Below are 19,925 nucleotides of genomic sequence, written 5' to 3'. Positions count from 1 at the left end.
TGTTTTAAAAGAAAGACCTGGCCTCCTTCTCCTAAAAGACGATAGCATGGGAAAGAAAGAAAGAAAGAAAGAAAAGACAGACAGACAGACAGACAGAAAGGAAGGAAGGGAGAGAGAGAGAGAGAGAGAGAGAGAGAGAGGAAGGAAGGAAGAAAAGAAGGAAGGAAGAAAGAAAGAAAGAAAGAAAGAAAGAAAGGAATAAAGAAAGGAAGGAAGGAAGAGAGAGAGAGAGAGAGAGACAGGAAGGAAGGAAGAAAAGAAGGAAGAAAGAAAGAGAGAGAGAGACAGGGAGGAAAAAAGAAGGAATAAAGAAAAAAAGGAAGGAAGGAAAGAAAGGAAGAAGAAAAGAAGGGTTGAAGAAAGAAAGAAGCCCCCGCAGGCGGAAGGAAACAAAGGAAGAAGAAAAGAAGGAAGGATTGAAGATAGAAAGAAGCCCCCGCAGGCAACCCTCCTGCCTTTTGTCTACCCGGGAATGTGCCTCTCTGTGACGTCACCGCCGCGCCTTAGCCAATCAGGGGACGCGGGCGCGTTCCAAAGGGGTGTCCCCGGTGGGTCCCTCCTCCTCCTCCCCCTCCCTCTGGATGCAACTTTTTCTTGCTCCTGTTGCATCCATCGCAGCAGGATCCCAGGGCAGGGATATATAAACCCCCCGCCGAGCCAGAGCTCTCTGCCTTTCTTGCAGACTGCACCGAGGCAAGAGGCAGAAGAAGAGAGGTAAGGGTGATGGTGGGATGGATATATATATATATACAGTATGTATGTAATTGCACGCTTTGCAAATTGCAATCCACCCAGCCAGGGCTTTGTTTTGCAAACCTGCCTCCTCTTTCTTTCCTTCCCTGCAGCTTGACCTGTCTGTCCAGCAACATGCCCAGCAGTCCGGCGTCGAGGAGGCCCTCCTTGTGGCTCCTGCTGATGCTGAGCCTTTCCTTGGCAGTGGCTGGGGTCCAGGGTACGAAATCCCCGGGGGACAAGCGCAAGAGGCAAGCCCAGCAACAGCAGATCGTCCAGCCTGCCCCTCTGCCTGCAGCTGCCCAGAACAAACGTGAGTTGCTCCCCCAAAAAGAAGAAAGGAAGGAGAGCAGGCAGAGGAAGGGAAAGGGACTAAGGATGGTGGAGGACCCTGGAAGGATCCCCAAAGGGCAGGCTTTGGAGAGAGAGCCTCTGGGGAGAACAGATTCCTCACCTGGATCCTTTTTGATCACGCCTTACAAGGGATCAAGCAGGTCCAGCTCCAAAGTTTGCTGTGCCTTGACTCCCAAGTTGATTCCAACTCATGGCCATCCTTTCTTTTAGGGAGCTCTTGTAGCCCCTTTGAAACTCACTGGAAGAAAGAAGTGGGCAGCAGGAACTTTCCTAGGCTACTTCCTCAGATGCATATTATTATTATTATTATTATTATTATTCAAAGATATAGTCATCTTAATCTGTGGAATCAGTCTGTAGAGAGATCTTGTAGCCCCTTTGAGACTCACTGAAAGAAAGAAGTGGGCAGCAGGAGCTTTCCTAGATTACAGTCTACTGTAGTCTCCAGCAAATGCATCTGAGGAAGTGGACAGAAGCCTAGGAAAGCTCCTGCTGCCAACTTCTTTCTCTCAGTGAGTCTCAAAGGGGCTACAAGATCTCTCTACAGGCTGATTCCACAGACTAACTATATCTTTGAATCCAGTATGATTTGTTTAGAGAAGGGTGACCAAGTGAGTGCTCCGCACAAAGGAGGACAAGGCAGGGAAAATATGGGACCTCTTCCAGACTGGTTTGGAGGGCATCCCAAAATAAAAAGCTGGAAACACTCATGCCATACATAGATACATCTTGTTTGGTCAATGACCAACAAGTTTTTAAAAAGGTCTCCAGTTAAAAGATACAACAGTAAGCTAACAAGGGGCGCATAGTAAAAAAAAAAGATTCATTCTTACGATTTTGTTCCTACCTTTGTTAACTACTTGATAAATGATAAAATAGAATGTTATAAGATAAAATGAAATAAAAATGCTAAGTCCCTTGACCATTTTTCAATTAGAAATTTTGGATATATGTATATGTATATGTATATGTATGTAAATGCATGCTTCTTATGTTGCAATTCCTCCTGGACAGAAGGTGGGAATGTAGGACAGGTCTTGGAAAAGGAGGACCTCTGGTCACCTTGGTTCAGAGGAGCTTTTCCATGGTGTGACTTGTCTCCTCAGTGCATTGGGTTTCCATGGTTGAGCAGGGATTAGAACCCTGGTCTCCGAAAGTCCTGATCCAACGCTAAAACCACTGCACCAAGAATGTTGAGGGGATGTGAAAACTTTAGGGTTGGAAAAACAAGTTCTGATGGTCTGGAGATTATACCTGTCCTGCTGTGAAAATGGCCTTCTTCCTGAAGGTTTTTGCACCTCCAAAGGACATCTTCATTATGCTCAAAATGTGTGTCTTCCTTTCCTAATTTACACCTGGCCCTTCTTAATCTGATTTCCTGACAGAGATAGACAACTTTTGTGGTCATAGGTGTGTGGATGGGTTGTAGCTTGAGCGCAACTGCGATGTTCAGAGACGTCTGGATGCCTTTTGTATGCTAGATTTGCAGTTGTTTGGCTCAGGCCTGCGGCTGGCTAAACTTCCCCAAGCTCTAGTGTTTTTCAACAACTTATGTGCCAACGGTAGGTTGGGTAGCGAAGAGCCAGTGTGGCATAGTGGTTTGAGCGTTGGACTCTGGAGACCAGGGCTCAAATCCCAGCTCAGCTATGGAAACCCACTGGGTGACCTTGGGTAACTCACACTCTCTCAGCCTCAGAGGATGGCTATGGCAAAGAAATGTGCCAAGTAAACCCTATGATAGGGTTGCCAAAAATCAGAAGTGGCTTGAAGGCACACACCGACAAAGTGGCAGTGGGTGCGTTTTCAGTGCTTCTCCCAGATGGTTTGGAAGAGAAAAGAATTAGCAGCTCAGTCTGGATTTTTAAAAGGAGAGGACTCCCCTGGAAGAAGGAAAAAAAATCTGCCCAAGAATGGAAATATTTGTGGCAACGTTTGTGAGAAAACATTTGTATTAAATACCCGTCAAAATGGGGGGGGGGGGGGGTGCAAGGCAAGCAATGTGAAAGGAGCCTTTTCTGTTACCCAGACCTGTGAAATGTCAAAAGAGTCTTTTCTTGAGTGGCAGAGTAATTCCATCACCTGGGGCTTTTTCACACCATTGAAAAATGGTACTATGATTTGTGGCTATTATGGAATCCTGGGAGTTGCAGTTTCAGGGAGTGGCCCTTGGAATCCTCCTCTGGGGCCTCTGACCAAACTACAGATGCCAGGAGGAGTCCATGCCAGTTTAAAGTGGAATCATAGCACTATAGTTGGGTAGTGTCAGAGGGTCTCTGGGGTGGAAGGAGGAGGAGAGACACCTAGCTATTTGGGGTTTTTTAATGGCATAATTATGTCCCACCGTTTTGCCTCCATGGAGGAGCTCAGAATAACATCTTGGGTTTCCGTCCAGACAGCCTCCCATTCAGACTAGCTTAACTGAGCTCAGCAGGACTTACTCTGAATCAGCACACTTAGAAGATTGCTCTGGGTCCTTCCCATAGAGACCTTTTGTGTTCTTTGGTGGTCTTCCATCCAAATACTAACCTGGAGTGTATCTACACTGTACAAATAATACAGCTTGACGCCACTTTTAAGTGCTGTAACTCCATTCTTTGGAGTCCTGGGATCTACCACTTTGCAAGGTCTTTAGCCTTCTCTGCCAAAGAATGCTGGCGCCACTACAAATCCCAGGATTCTGTAGGATGGAGCCCTAACAGTTCAAGCATTGTCAAGCTGCATTATTTCTACAGTGTAGTTACATCCAGTGATCAATCCTACTTAGCATTGGGCAATATTGGGCGTATTTGTCATTGGATTTGGGTGTGTTTGCCATGGCAAATCTCCTGGCAGATCATGTTTGAATTTTCCTCTCCCATTGAAACCAGTGGAAGAGAGAATATGCAAACACCCATCCAAAATGGACTGCAGATATAATCCAGTTTGAGACTGCTTTAACTGGCCTGGCTCAATGCTAAGGAATTCTGTGAACTATAGTTTTAGGAGACATTTAGCCTTCTCTGTCAGAAAGCTCTGGTGCCACACAATGAATTACTATTCTCAGGATTCCCTAGCACTGAGCCAGGGCAGTTAAAGTGGTCTCAAAGTGGATTATTTTTGCAGTGTGTTTTGGACCACAGGTCATTGCTCATTTGAAGACCCTGTTAGAGGAATGAGGGGAATCTGGACCCAGTGGATACAAGGCTGCTCTTAGTCCCTTAAATGCTGTGTGTAGGGCCTTCGGTGGGCAGAAATACCACTGGTGGCGCTCCTGGGCATAGTTGTTGGCCTCTATGGCTGGCATGCAGTCCTGTGTCAGAGCTCCTCTCAGCTCAAGGGGGGGGGGATGCTTTGCTCCATCCTATTCCTATCCCTAGTTTTCAACAGACTTTCAGAAATGGGTTCGCAGTCCTCGGTTGAAATAAAGCCTCTCCATTTTATAGCTCATGCATTTCCTGAGCAAGAGTGCAGCTCAGTTGATTGCAGTATGGATTCAAACCAATGAAACCCAGAGGTTTATGACGCAAGAAAGCCATTACGCTCTCTTGAAGCCTAATCCCAAACGTCTGGTTTTGAAGAAGCTAATATGCATTTTTTTTCATCACTGTACAGTTGTGTCTGCTTAAGAGTCAAGGGAGGCCCCTGTAAAGTTAACAGATTTCTTTTTGGCTCTCTATAGCAAGACCACTTGTTAAAAGCAAGGGCCTGCTACAAAATTAAGTGTGCTGCACAGTGAGCCAAGTGCCCAGAAGTTTCCAGAAACAAGGGAGGCAATTGCTCAGCTGGGCAGGGTTTCTGCATGAAGTGGAAAGTAACTCTCTACTGTTTCGCTGACAGTTATACATATTCACAACTTGCCCCAAGATTAAACACAACACACAACCTATTATATCATATTTAAAATGCTTGCAATATTTACCATTCCCCCAGTTTTTGTCCCTTTTTGTGCAAAAGTGTGCTTGATAGAATGAGTTTCATTCTGACAGAAAAGTGTGGAATACAATATTTGCATTATGTGCAGATTTCATTATAGGACAAGTTTTTATTTTTATTTTTTTAAGTGACACTAGCACAACTGCAGATGACTTGCAAGTAAACCTGATTGAAATTGTTTAAAAATGCTTTAAAATGGATTTTCATCCACTTTCAGAAGTGGCGGGGACTATTCATGTAAAATTAAAGTCGGAGAAAACATTTGCAAGTAAAACATTGGAGAGTAAGTTCTGCCTTGGCAGGGATCAGCCTGCCTTAGTGACAGAGCCAAACTATTTTTTCCCCCAGATCCTTTGGGTCTTTCCATTGACTTACATTAAACTTTGGATCAGGCTTCCCCAGCTTAGCAATCTTTTCCATCTGTTAAGCTGTTGCTCCAGAATTTGAAACCTCCAGTGGTTCAATTCCTCTTCATGTAAATCACGGTGAAAAGGAGACGGAGGGAACTCTATTGAAATCCAGCCCAGTCCTGATTTTTGTGCACCTAAAACCTCCCTTCTCCCACAGAGGTTTCAGGATGCAAAAAGAATGCAGGGTCTGGAGCTAATGTATATTCCATACATGCCAGAGCCAACATCCCTCCCCTCCTTCCTCAAAATACTGTTTTGTGGTCCAGACAAGTAAACGTAATCCATTCCTCCTGTTTCTTTCTCAGAGGGATGCTATGACAATGGGCAACACTATCAGATCAACCAACAGTGGGAGCGCATTTACCTGGGGAATACTCTGGTTTGTACCTGCTATGGGGGGAGCAGAGGATTCAACTGCGAAAGTAAGCCTGAAGGTGAGTTGGAGGCTTCCTTGGTGGATTCTGATGGGGAGGAAATGGAGGGGTGGGTGAGAGAGAGGAGTGCATTTACATGTATAGAACTACTTTCTTTATAAGACTCAGAAAGGGCAGCCTGTTCTGAACTCATTACTCCTCTCTTTGGGGCAGATTACTGTTATGGCTTTTTTGCATGGTAGTATCCCCTTGCTCTTTCCTGTCTATTGTTGATAGGAAGTCCTCAGAGCAGACACAGTACTGTTTTGTGTTGGAGGACTATTCCAACTAAATGCCATAAAACAGTGATCCCCAGCTTTGGCCCTCCAGATGTTTTGGACATTAACTCCCAGAATCCCTCACCATTGGCCAAGCTGGCTAGGGCTGTTAGGAGTTGAAATCCAAAATACCTAGAGGACCAAAGTTTAGGAATTACTGCCATATCTCTCAGCGAGCCTCTGTGCCTCTGGGACACCCCCAAGTGTCCCAGAAGATTCTGGGGCAGGTTCATGGAGAGAATACATGAAATATTTACATGGAGTTTCTCACTCTCGCAACAGTTGATACATACCTCTGGACTGTAGGGAAGAGTCTGTATAGCAGTCTCTCCTGAAATATCACCTCTCTAAGGTGATATTTATGCTTGGAATGAGTGGCCTGGCTTGCAGGGCTTTACAAGAGAATGGGACAAATGAAATCTCCAGATTCAGAGGCAGTATACCTCTGTAGACTGCTTCTCGGTGAACAATCAAAGATTCTCTCCTGTCTTGGATGCTTCTGACTTGATACTGCTGGAAATGAGACTCTCTTAAATGAGGTCTTCATCTGATCATCTGGGGCTGTTTTCATGATTGTAGGTGTTAGGTGCTTTGGCCACTAAGGACTTAGGGCTTCTCCACCCTTCAAAACTATAGCACATCCCTTTAACTGCCATGGTGGCCTCCTGTGGGATCTTCTTAAAGTTTATATGGTTTGATCAGAGGTCTCAGAGGAGGATTGTCTGGTTGTGGTTTCCAAATGCCGATGTGAAATTGAATGCTTTCACGGCTGGCATCCATAGTTTTTTGTAGGTTTTTCGGGCTATGTGGCCATGTTCTGGAAGAGTTTATTCCTGATGTTTCACCAGCATCTGAAGATGCCAACCACCCGGAAGATGCTAGCCACAGATGCTGGTGAAACATCAGGAATAAACTCTTTCAGAACACAGCCACATAGCCTGAAAAACCCACAAAAAACCCTATTTCCAAATGCCCTTCCCTCAATGGACAGAATTGCATAAGTTGTTGCCATGGCAATACAAGTGGAATCATAGTGCTAATTTTAATGTAGTGTGAAAGGGCCCCTAGAAAATACTACAAGAGAGGGCCCTAAAAAGACTTAAAGAAATGGAGAAAGTCATGCTGTCATTTATTTATTTTTTAAAAGTAGAGTATAAGTGACAAAAGAGCAAAATACACTCTTAGTTTGGTGAAGAAGATAGAGGAAGGATTATGGTAGTTCAGTGGGACTTACTGCTAGTTAAACATATATATAGGATTGTAGTTTAACTGCTCATGCCTGCTTGGGAAGTCTAGGAGTTACAGTCCAAACAGTCCCAAGTTCTGGGTTTCACTTGGATGTCATTCATGGTTGGAGAATGAAAAAAGAAGTTGCACAGAGAAGTTTGACAAAAACTGTTATGCAAGTTTCTAAAAGCAAACAGGGCAGTACAAACACTGGTTATGAAGAATGAATCCCTGCTGTTGCAAAACATCTAAGAAACGTTACTGATTAATTATGACATGGCAAAGATTTCTAGAGCCCCTTTCAAAATCCTCACAGAGGAGAGGATAATAAAACCATAAAACCAATGAGTAGTGTTCAGCACAGACTAGAATAACAAACCGGATAGCAGCAGGAGATAACATTTCTGCTAAATGCTCTGAGTAGAAAAATTAATCATATGCAGACTGAAATATATACAGCTTTAGAATCCTCCTAAAAGAAGAAGAAAAGGTGATGCACATATCCTTGGCAGGAGGACATATCAAACATCTGAAGCCACCCTGTGCATGGGTTTCCCCCCATTCTTACAGATTTCACTGGTGGGTTAGGGAGCTTGGCTTCAGATACTGATGTTAAAACTTTGGTAGACACTTTATATGTTAATGTTAAAGCAAGACTAGATGCTTCTTATAATCCATTCCAAAGCTACAAACGGGCTGGGGCTAAATATCTGGTGGATTAATGCAAATACACATGTAACCTTCCATTTCCTTCACTTCTCCCCTTCAGTTCTTCCTGGTGGTGGGCCATTTTCTCTCCTCCTCCCCCACCACTCAGTTTCCCTCCTCCAGTCTCAGATTCTTTCTTTCTTTTACCCCATTATTTACTTCTAAGTTTCAGATCTCCCCTGCTTTCCTTGGCATGATCCCTTCTCAGGTTTCACACTTCAGCTATCTTTGGCCCATATTACTTCTAGCCTTTGAGTTATACATTCTTTAGGACCTGTGTCAGCTTCTGCCTGCCTTACCTCCTGGATCAACCAGTCCCTGCTGTAGGCACTACTACTACCACCACCAACTGATTCCTTGGTGTGTGACAATATGTATTTTACAAGGTTTTAAAGCAGGACTGGGCAAAGTGTGGCTTGTGGGCTTTATGCAGCCCTCAAACCCATTAATCTCCCCCAGCAAACTGCAGGACTCTCAGAGCCCAGGCAAATTGCAAATTGCTCTGCTCATTGCAGAGGCAGGAGACATGCTCCATCTGTCCCTTGCATCTGTATCTTTCTACCTTGCTTTCTGTCCCTCCTTCTGTTTCTCTTCATTTGTTCTCACCCACAGTCTCCATTTGTGTCTTATATTTCTGTTGATCCCCAATACCTAATTTATCTCACTGCTTCTTTTCTCCATTTGCCTCTGCCTCCCCTCAACCTCTCAGAAAGTGCTTGCCCCCCTCACATGCCTCTCAGGTTCATCCATTTCTTTCCTCCATTTGCCCCCCCCCCACCTCTGTGCAAAATTTAGAAGCTACAAGCTTCATATTCTTTTATAGTGACATAACTTTTTTCTTCTCCTTCAGCGGAAGAGACCTGCTTTGATAAATACACTGGAGTTACTTACCGAGTAGGAGAGACCTATGAGCGACCTAAGGACTCCATGATTTGGGACTGTACCTGCATTGGGGCCGGCCGTGGTCGAATCAGTTGCACAATTGCAAGTAGGTATTGGAGTGTGTGATGCATAGAGATGCATAGATGTTGTGCTCTAAGGCAAATGTTTAATATCTGAACTTGACCACATTGCTAGCACTTTACCAAAATTACTGGTTTCCCACCACACTGAATGGCAAATAACGCTGCAGGATTCCATGGGATTTGTCAGCTGTAGTGGCTGCTGTCAGTGTAATAGTGAATCTACTTTTAATGTTGGTTTAAAGGAGGTGTCCAAAGTGCAAACCCTATCCTTAAATAGGTTCAGCTCCTTGGTTTGTGTGTGTATGTGGCTTCATTTCCAACTTATGGGGAATCTATAATGGGGTTTTCTTAGCAAGGCTTGTTCAGAGGAGGGTTGTCTTTGTCTTTCCTCGGAGGCGGAAATAATGTGAATCACCTTAGCTTACCCAGTGAGTGTCCATGAGCAAGGGTTTGAACCCTGGTTTCCAAAGTTGTAGTATACCGCACAAACCACAATGCCACACTGGCTCCTTGGTTAGCTGCTTTAAAGCTAGCCCAAACCTGGAATGATCTAACTGCTTCACTGACATGGGAGCCACACCACCACCACTATTTTTCAGTGGCCAAGTTCCATCAAGAAGACATCAGTATCCTCTGCAGGAATGTACTGTTATTGTCTGTTACACGTATATAAATTGCCCTTCGGAAGTGGTTGAACATTTTTCCTGGGCACTACAATTCAAGAAGGATATTGACAAGCTGGAACATGTCCAGAGGAGGAAGACCAAAATTGTGAAAGATCTGGAAACATTGGCATATAATGAGTGGTTTAGAGAGCTGGGTATGTTTAGCCTAGGAAGATAAGGTTACGGGGTGACATGGTAGCCCTGTTTAAGTATTTGAAGGGATGTCATGTTGCAGATGGAACAAGCTTGTTTTCTGCTGGAGCAATGGATTCAAACTACAAGAAAGGAGATTTCACCTCAACATTAGGAACAACTTCCTGACAGTAAGAGCTGTTCGACAGTGGAACACACTGGCCCTCCCCATTGAGACCCTTGACCACAAAGACTCCTTTAGAAAGGATCTTGGAGTGTGGTGGAATCTCCTCCTTTGGAGGTTTTTAAGCAGGGAGTGGATGGCCATCTGTTGAGAGTAGATTGCCCTTGGTGTCTCTTCCAATTCTATGATTCCACATTCATTTCAAGCTTGATGAAGTGGAGTCTGTATGTGGAGATTTATGCTACTCAACACCAATATAGGATCTCAGCCAATCATGGAATCATAGAATGTCAAATTAAGCAGCATTGCTCACCGTTACCACAGTTATAACTACTTTGTGAAGAAAAACAAATGGATTTTTGCAATACATGAACTTTAACAGCTTTGCTGGTTCACCTAAAGGACTTTCTTACTACAGTGTGAATCCTCCATTCATGAAAGAATTTCATGAATTTATTTGCACCAGTTAACATGCCACAAAACACAATGGCATCTTTCTGGGGCATGTTTATGAGCATCCTTTCCCTTGAATGATTACCTTACATTTTCATGTCTTGTTATGGAATCTGAACCATATACTTCACTGTATAACAAATGACATGGGCAGAGAGGTTTAATGGCCAATGATTGTGGGGTTCTCTGCCACAAAGTGTAAATGATTTTGACAGAGGACACATGATGTTGACAAAAGTAAACAAAGGACAAATCTGTTGTTATAGGAAAATGCTTTATTGTGGTCTTCAGACATTGCTTTAACTTTGTATTAAGTGATACTTATTTCCAGCATCCATGATGGATGAACCGTACAATCTCTGACTCTGGGAAGTAAAACTTCTACAAAACTTTTGCCTACATTATGATGAAATGTACTATCCTGGTCACAGAAACACTTGAACTGAGGAGATTATCACATGGAGGATGAGGACAGAAGCAAAGCAGATTGTTCCCATCCTTACTCCATCCTATTTGTGCGATTGGGGGAAAGATTATCACACATTGCATGCTTATGCTGTTTGTTCTTCAGTTGGTGAAGTGTAATGGACCTGCATTTGATATAAACAGAAACTCCCATTAATACCAAATGAAGGGTCCATTATAATTCACAGACAGGAGAAGAATGGGATAAGCACGTGATGTGTGATAATCTTTCCCTCGATCACGCAAATAGGATGGGATAAGGACGGGAGCAATCCGCTTTGTTCCCGTCCTTATCCTCTGTGTGATAATCTGCTCTTTAAAGGAGTCTTTGTGGTCAAGGGTCTACATGGGAAGGACTAGAGTTCTGTGATCTTGGGCCCAGGATTCCTGAAGGACTGCCTCTCCCCGTATATTCCGTCCCGCACCCTCAGAACATCAGGGCAGCAACTACTGGAGGTGCCTGGGGCCAGGCTTTCCTCCACCATGAAGAGGACATTTTCCATCGCTGCCCCGGCCCTTTGGAACACGCTGCCCACTGAGCTCCGCTCATCAACCTCCCTGGCCCAATTCAGAAAGGACTTAAAAACCTTTCTGTTCCAACAAGCATTCACCGAGTAAAATCCTGTGGGCCTCCCTCCTCTTCCGTGGCCAAGAGGTGGGGCTAATGGGGCTTTTAGCTTGTTATTTTACTGTATTGCTGTTTGATTGTGTTTTTTATTGTATTGTACCACTCTGTTTTTAATATATGTTGTGAGCCGCCCTGATCTTGGGAAGGAGCGGGATATAAATAAAAACTTTATTTATTTATTATTATTATGTATTTTGCATGTAGAAAATTGTAAAATTATTCTCTGCTTAAAGGGATCATAGCTGGAAGAGACTACAAGGGCCATCTAGTCTAGCTGTCTGATGTTAGATAGGAGATATAATATGAACTTTGCCAAACCAGTCAGAAATTTGCTACTGTTCAGAGTTAGGGCTGCCTGAGTGAAAACCTGAAAATGTTATACAAAAAAGGGAATTTCAGAACATGTTATCTGGTTGTGTGATATGCAACACCTGCGGAAATTTCCTCTTTACACAACCATTAATGGTACAGGTACCCAATCTAGTTTTCAGCCTGACAACCTTACCCAGAGTAAAAAGTACTAAGCTCAGTGGGCCAAAGGACCAATTTGGTAAAAGGCAACTTCCTATGTGTGTTTATTTTTCACAGATCGCTGTCATGAAGGCGGCCAGTCCTACAAGATTGGTGACACCTGGCGCAGGCCTCACGAGACTGGCGGCTACATGTTGGAGTGTGTGTGCCTTGGCAATGGGAAGGGGGAATGGACTTGCAAACCAGTTGGTAGGTTCTGTTTCTTTGGTTTTATATATCTGAGAGGTCAAACTCAAAGTGCTTTGATCTCAGTAGATGAGAAGTCTTTACAATAATCATGTGGGATAGATAGTGGCACTTTAAGACTCTCTGTGATGTGCAGTTCCTTGCTGTCTTTTTTAGACTATTGCCTCCAGTATGCAAGATTCTGATGTCATTAATTTGCTATAATATAAACAGAAACAGTTATGTATGGTGGAATGGTTAGACGTATTGCTCACAGAGGTGATAAACCTGGGTCTGAGAAACCTCATTATTTACTGAGGTAGTTAACCAAGCAGTTGACAGGGCTCACATGGCTTAACACTACCCTAATCCTTCCACATAGAAAATGAGTGTGTAAGAGGGGGAAGTTCTAGTTAAGCCTTTCCTTTGCTGTTTTTATTTTTATTTGATGGAGCTCTTGTAATGAAGGAGTATTCAGTCATGTGATTCTTGCAGTAAGATAAGGTTCTCTGTGCATTTTACAATGAATATACGTACAGTCGCCCCTCCTAGCACATGGATCTGGAATCTGTGACCTTGAATACTCACCACAGGGTGACCGTTATTTCTAATGGGGTGCATTCCCACAGCACATGCCCGTATGTTCTCACAGGCACGCACCCCATTCAAGCCTTTGGGCTTGGATATATTTTTTGGGGGGCGGGGCGGAACAGATCCACCTCAAAAAAGAAAGGCCAGCTGTACATAGAAAGAATTTAGGTGCATGAAATCTAAAGCAATATGAAATAGAACAGGACACAAACTGCTTAGCAACTCAGAATTAAGGCACAGATTTTAAAATGGAGAGCTCATTTCATGGACTCATTGGACTCCAATGGACAGTTTTACATCCAAGCCATTTATTAGTATAGTTGGGTGAGAGATGTTAAAAAGCGGCTGATCACCATAGTTAAGAAATCTGTTTTCATTTTTAATGACAAATGTTGTCGTCCCCCCCCCCCCCCCTTAATGTACTATAGCTGAGCGGTGCTATGATAACAGTGCTGGAACATCCTATGTGGTTGGAGAAATCTGGGAGAAGCCCTACCAAGGCTGGATGATAGTGGATTGCACATGCTTGGGAGAAGGCAGCGGTCGTATTACCTGCACCTCCAGAAGTAAGTATGGCAGAACAGTAGTATGAATGATATATTCCCATACTGTTTTGATCTCAATATCCTTGAATGAAGCAGGACATGAAGGCTGCAATCCTGTGAGTACCCTTAGTTGGGCGGAAGCCATACTGGACATTCTGGGATCTCAGTATACAGTATAATCATAGCACTGGGCAGAACCAGCTGGTTGGGGGATTATGGAAGTTTCAGTATAACATCTGCGGGCCTTAGGTTGGAAAAGGCTGACCTGGTGCTATGATGGTGCTTTGTGTATTTCTTTTACAGTCAGACTAAAGCAGGGAGACCAGAAGTAAAGGTGCTGTGTCTTCATTGGCATTTAATCCGAAGACATTAGCTAGGATTCTAAAAGAGGCTGGTGTAAGGAAGTTACTGTGTATACTTGGCTATAAGTCGTCCTCATGTATAAGTTGAGGGCCAAATCAAAATTATGGATTTTGATATGACCGGGGATAAGTTGAGGGTAAATGTAACCAAAGATCTAAAGGATGAAGCAAAGGATGTAAAGTCTGAATGGATGAGAGATTAGACGGGAGTCAGTGTTTCCATGACAGATTACTACACTCTTGCCTTTCACCAGGGAATGGTTCCTTTTTGAAATAAGAGTTAAAATATTATATTTACATTCATCCATGAATAAGTTGACCCAGGTTTTTGAGGTCAATTTTTAGAGTAAAATTTCTAGACTTATACAGGAGTATATACAGTAATAGATGTTTCCTTCCTTCTCCTCCCACCCCAAAGCAGCTACCTATAACCTTTGAAGAGGCTCTATGGATGGTCAGGATACCTCCCGAGCCATGTGAGATTTGAGATGAGATTTCTGGGTGCAGAAGAGTATGGGAGGCAGGAGTATAGCTGTGCGGGTGGGGGTAGAAATGAAAGCATGACATTCAAATAAGAATTCTGCCTCCTGTGAAATTTTACTTCACTCCCCAAATTTCTACCATTGTAGTAACTTACACCTTCAGTTGGGCATTTAGAAATAGAAATTTGGCATCCAAAGAAAAAGCTGGCAAAATTACCAGGGAGGTGTGAATGCAACAAATGTAAGTGTTCTAGGTGTAAACCATTATCACTTACCACACTTTGCAATGTTAGCAATTTAGGGACTAAATGCCCTCATTATCCCTTCCTCCCCATAGCTACACCTGAGAAGGGAGATTTCCCAAAGAGCTTTCTGGCCATCCAGACCGGTTCTTTGAGTGTTGTGGGTGATCTCAGATGGACTGAGGAGCTAAGCAAGGTTCCTTTTAATTAACATCTTAAGCTAAACTGTCTGAGGATTTAACATAAGACATATGACTGTCAAACATATCAAAACCATTCCCAAAATATTATTTGGAATATTTATTAGTTTCTTGCTAATCAGCATGAAGGTATCTCTGTTCTTGGGCTTGTAACTTCCAAATACTGTAACCCTGTAATGAAGTTGCTGAGGTTGGAACCTGGGTATAGATAAGAGAACAATTCTGTATTCAGGCTGAAACCAGCAAAACCTTTAGGAAAGGCTTCCTTAAAAAAAAAGTCATCCAAAAGTGAGATCACTGGCTAAATGTAAGGCTGTGTAATCCAAATTGGGAAACATCTGGTTTTTAAAATCTTAGGTTAGGTAAGTTTTAAGCTTGTGTCCTTTAGCTTTTAATTGATGCTGTTTCCATGGGATACAAAGTTGATGGGCTTTCTCTAAAATAAGCAAAAGGATTATATAGACTAAATCCTCAAAGTAGGTTTGAGATTAAACTTGAAAGCCATAAAAAGACAACCATTTGTTTATAATTTCAGTTTGACTTGAATCTTGTGGTGGAAAGATACATGTTTTAGTGTCCAATGGGGAAAAGAGAGCTGCAGTGTTCCCGAGTGCACGGAAAAAGGCATGATCATGGTTTGATGTGGACCATGTGTTTCATCACATGTCCTGTCATTAGTTTGAACAGGAAATTCCAGTGATTTTCTACATGTTACTGATTTGTACTTTGTGAGTCCCAAATGAAAACGATGGGTGTAGTACAAATGGTATATAAACCATTGCTAATAATCAGTTATGGGATGCTTTCAGAGTGCAGGGGTTTTACAGTGTTACCCTATAAATTACCTCAGCAGCCCTGCAGTAATTATGTAGGATGAAAAAGCTGCTTGCTGTTGAAACTTATTTTGTTCCTGAGGCTCATTAGGATTTGATTCCAAGGACCCTTCCATGCTACACAATTATGATACTTTGTACCTTAACTGTCATGACGATATCTTATGAAATCCTGGGGTTTGTAGTTTGACTGGAGGCACTAGAACTCCCCTTTGGATGAGAAAGCCAAATGGCACTCCCCAAACTGTAAGACTCAGGATCACCACAGGATGTGGCTATAGTAGTGGGATCCTAGTGCAATTGTTTAGGGTAAAATGCTTCCTGGTCTAAGTCCAGTACCTTATCTGCATCTTATTTCTTATATATGCACTAGCATGAAGTTGATTCGCTATGCCTGTGTGTGTATATATATAATTCATTTTTGAAACCATTCTGGATTTTGTAGGTCCACACTTTTTCCATTGTTGTTCTTCCCAGTTTAAATAGTAGTTCTTTTAGATCCCCCAGATTAAAGTTGCAAACCTAAGGAGTAAATTCCATTGACTTCAGTGTAAACATGGGGATTATTATTTATCAAAATGTATAGAGTTTTGTTTAAAGTTTTTATGCCCACCCCCTTTTTTAACCAGTGGTAATATTACTAACATTTAAGGAGGGCAACCCCTTGTCATTGTGGACAAATCTTCAGATGCATCAAAGAACAAATTGCTGTTTTCTTATTCCCAGGCCATGTGTATTGTGCATATTGTGTGAAAGCTGGTTCCCAGCTTTGAATATTTTGAAAACTGTTTTCCCAGCATGTCCAGTTATACATACAAACTTTGTATATGAAACCACAAACCACTTTTCTGGCAAGCACAATCTGATCTCATGGCTTTCTCAAGTATTTCCCATATGGTACTTTTTGTGGCCGAACTGGAACAGCTGAATAACCATTTGGAGTGATTCAGAGGTCTTCTTCAACCACTGCCAATGACAGGAGATTGTAGAATTTCCCGAGGCCCAGGGCCAGGATCTCTGAGGAAGGGAGCACCCCATGGGCTTATATTTAAACTCTCAGGCACAGGAAGAAGAGAAGGAAGGATTTCCCATGTGGTGCTTCCTTTTAAGGAAGGCTGTTCCTTACACAGCTGTGGTCAAAGCAAGCATGAGCACATTTTAGAGTACGGTACTTTCCCAAAGGATGAAAAATGAGTTTGCACAAATAAAATAGACAAAACTATGCGAGTGATCAATAGCTATATGGATCTTCTTTTTCTCCCCCTTCTTCCTCTTTTCTTGTCCTCATTCTGCTCTCCTGCCTGTTTCCCAGTTTGGGACTCAAAAGTGGCATAAAACAAATTATAAAGTACCTTGTTAAAAATCCACAAGATACAAAAATTAAAATGAGATTAAATGAACAAAAAATTAAAACCAGATTAAAACATTTATCACTAAAATGCATGCACACACTAGCAGAACAATAAGCAAGATCCAGCTTATTATTTTGGTGGTATAGACCTTGTGTAGTCAGTCATCAAGTGCCTGTCTAAGCAGAAAGGTACCTTGAGCATACATGCTGTTGCTGATATCAAGAACGTGTTTCCCTTTTATGTTTTTTTTTTCTACAGACCGGTGCAATGATCCAGATACCAAGACATCCTACAGAATTGGAGATACCTGGAGCAAGAAAGACAACAGGGGAAATCTGCTACAGTGCATCTGCACTGGCAATGGCAGAGGAGAATGGAAATGCGAGAGGCATTCATCTCTGCAGACCACTGGCATAGGTGAGAAATATTCTTGGATCTGTTCATGCAAAGTTTGAATGCAGGCCACTGATGCTCATTGTTTGGTTTGTTCTCCTTCCCCTTTTCTTCCCTCTTTCTTTGGCTTGTATGGACACTTAACCTCTAGAGTAAAGGGCCAGACCTGGTTGTTTCTGCCCTTGTAAACAAGCTCAGTAGGGGGTGGAAACAACCACCAAGTCTGGCTCTTCAGTCTTATCTGATTAGAATTCGTTCATCTATTTCTTTTATAGCTCACTTTTCTCCCATGTGGGGCCCAGTGCATTAATAGGTTAAAACACTGTACCACAGTGTACAACAGGATTCATGTTGGCTGCTGTAGTGTTTAATTGTTGTTGTGTTTTCTGCTGTAGGAACTGCATCTGCAACCATCACAGATGTACGAACTGCCCTGTATCAGCCCCAGCCCCAGCCTCCTCCATATGGACACTGTGTAACCGACAATGGCATGGTGTACTTTCTGGGAATGCAATGGCTCAAGACGCAAGGCAGCCAGCATATGCTTTGCACTTGTCTGGGCAATGGAGTCAGTTGCCAGGAAACAGGTATGAGGCAGGTCAAATGTCCACTGATACCTAAAGTGTCTCAGAAGGCAAAAGACTATCACCCAGGTTAAAGCTAGAAAGACTGGATGAGCCTAGGCTTGAATGAGGTAGGATTCTGAGCTAGGGTTGAATAAAAAGCTGGCTATTGATCAAGATGCCTGGGAAAGTGGACCTCAAGAGAATAGATCACATTTTGGTGTTTTCATTGTGCTATGCTTGTGCCACAGCACAGTAGAATGGAACTGATGAGTGTTGAGGGATATTCACTGTCTTACACAAATTAATTGTTTGGCTACTATATGAGTAAGCCTATGGTTCACCACATATTGCAATACAGTCAGCCCTTCGTATCCGCAGGGTTTTCATTCTGGACAACCCCTGGCAGATAACAAAAATTATGAGACCTCCAATCCTGTAGTTCCCAGTGGTGGTGCAGCCACATGTACCAACCGCCATTGGTGTGAATGGTGTGGACATCCACAGATGCTCAAATTGTGGATGGCAAAAGCCAACTGTATATCTAAGAAGTGGTATGTCACTTCTGTGAGAACAAAATACACAGTGTAGGTAAGTTGAGGCTTCTGCTCTTGGGTCCAGCGCTGTGTAGGTTGCTTAGTAGAGCATGGGAAGTTTTTTCTGTCCTTCCTCCAAGCCCAACTCAGATACTGCAACCAGCAATCTGGGACTGTTTATTGCAGTGTGCCGCATAAAGGCTAAGTATTATTGTCCCATTGTACTCGAGTTGTCCGAAGATATAATAAGGAAAGGTCTCACCTCACAAGGAATGTGTTGTCTTTGTATGTGTCAAAAGATGTCAGAATCACAATACCATGTTCTGTTTCATTTTGTAGCTGTGACACAGGCCTATGGTGGCAATTCCAATGGGGAACCCTGCGTCTTCCCTTTCACCTATAATGGGAGGACTTTCTACTCATGCACTTCTGAAGGCCGTAGTGATGGGACTCTCTGGTGCAGCACATCCTCTAACTTTGATCAGGATCAGAAATATTCCTTCTGTACAGAACAAAATGGTAAATCTTTCCAAATACTTGTTTTGGGAGAAATAAGGTACTGGTTGTAGCAAGCTGTTGGAAACATCTGTCAGTGGAGGTATAGACCTATCAGTTGTAATTTGGCATTGTTCTGCTGAATTCAGCAACACCCTTAAAGAAGGTGAAGAAACAGCAAGAAATGGGATACAAAAGGGGGAGCAGTGAGAACCGTTGTTTCTGACTTATGTTGACCTAAGGTAACCCTATCATGAGGTTTTCTTGACAAGATTTGTTCAGAACAAAGTTGTCTTTGTCTTTCTCTGCAGCTGAGAGAGTGTGACTTGCCCAAGATCACTAAGTGAATTTCCATAGCTGAGCAGGATTTGAATCCTGGTCCCCCGAGTCCTAGTCCAACATCCAAACCACTACACCATACACTGGCTCTCCAGCCATACTCTTATGTGGACAAAATATTTACTTCACACACTTGATTGCCATTTTTGTAAGATGCTACAAGCTATAACTGAACACATCTGTTGGCATTCAGATTGTGGTAGGGCAGGATATAAATCCAAGTAATTCTTTGAGTTCTCCTGTCCAACTTTAAATTTTCCAGATTGGCTTCTCTTCCTTGTTCCACATGGTGCTCAGCCTCTGGGGAAATTGCACTGCCAGAATTCAGTTTTCCAATTGCCAGTCAGCAAAGGAAGCCCCTTTTTTTCAGGAATGCTTGGATAAAGAATGCAAGGATTTTAAATCTGTGTGTGTGTGTTTCTTTGCTGTGTCTCATCAGCCAATCCCAGGAAACAATTGTGGAAAAATGCCTTCAGTTAAATATATGTGTGCCATTCTTTTATATCCAGTGTGTTCCTCCTACAGTTGTGGAGGAGGAAGGGATTAGCTGGAAGTGGAGCTGGTAGACCAAACAGAGCTCTGCATCTTTGATCCAAAGTACTTTTCCCTGTATGTCTCTGGCTTGTGTTTTTCTTTCTTTTCTTTCTTTAGTCCAGTAAGACAGATTCCCATATTAGGCCTGAGGGGAAAATGCCTCCTGAGTCTGACTAGTGCAATGTTCTGATGTCACTCCCTTAAATCCTGAATCCCATATATAGCAGGAACCAGAA

General features: G+C 42.9%; 1 protein-coding gene across 5 annotated transcripts in view; it reads left to right on the top strand.

The window, feature by feature from the left end:
* The first annotated feature begins 457 nt into the window (after positions 1 to 457).
* Positions 458 to 19,925, top strand: part of FN1 (fibronectin 1) — an 88,712-nt gene continuing 69,244 nt past the window's right edge. For 4 of the 5 annotated variants that reach the window (XM_042443668.1, XM_042443658.1, XM_042443641.1 and 1 more), the window contains exons 1-9: positions 458 to 714; positions 843 to 1,045; positions 5,714 to 5,842; positions 8,885 to 9,022; positions 12,115 to 12,246; positions 13,242 to 13,379; positions 17,088 to 17,246; positions 17,618 to 17,809; positions 18,661 to 18,840. In XM_042443668.1, the coding sequence (XP_042299602.1) occupies positions 473 to 714; positions 843 to 1,045; positions 5,714 to 5,842; positions 8,885 to 9,022; positions 12,115 to 12,246; positions 13,242 to 13,379; positions 17,088 to 17,246; positions 17,618 to 17,809; positions 18,661 to 18,840 (1,513 nt within the window). In that variant the 5' untranslated portion in view covers positions 458 to 472. The remainder of the gene's footprint in view (positions 715 to 842; positions 1,046 to 5,713; positions 5,843 to 8,884; positions 9,023 to 12,114; positions 12,247 to 13,241; positions 13,380 to 17,087; positions 17,247 to 17,617; positions 17,810 to 18,660; positions 18,841 to 19,925) is intronic. The other variant, XM_042443649.1, reaches the window with a different exon arrangement.

The sequence above is a fragment of the Sceloporus undulatus genome, chromosome 1, assembly GCF_019175285.1.
Source record: "Sceloporus undulatus isolate JIND9_A2432 ecotype Alabama chromosome 1, SceUnd_v1.1, whole genome shotgun sequence".
NCBI lineage: Eukaryota > Metazoa > Chordata > Lepidosauria > Squamata > Phrynosomatidae > Sceloporus > Sceloporus undulatus.
This window is presented reverse-complemented; position numbering and strand designations above follow the sequence as displayed.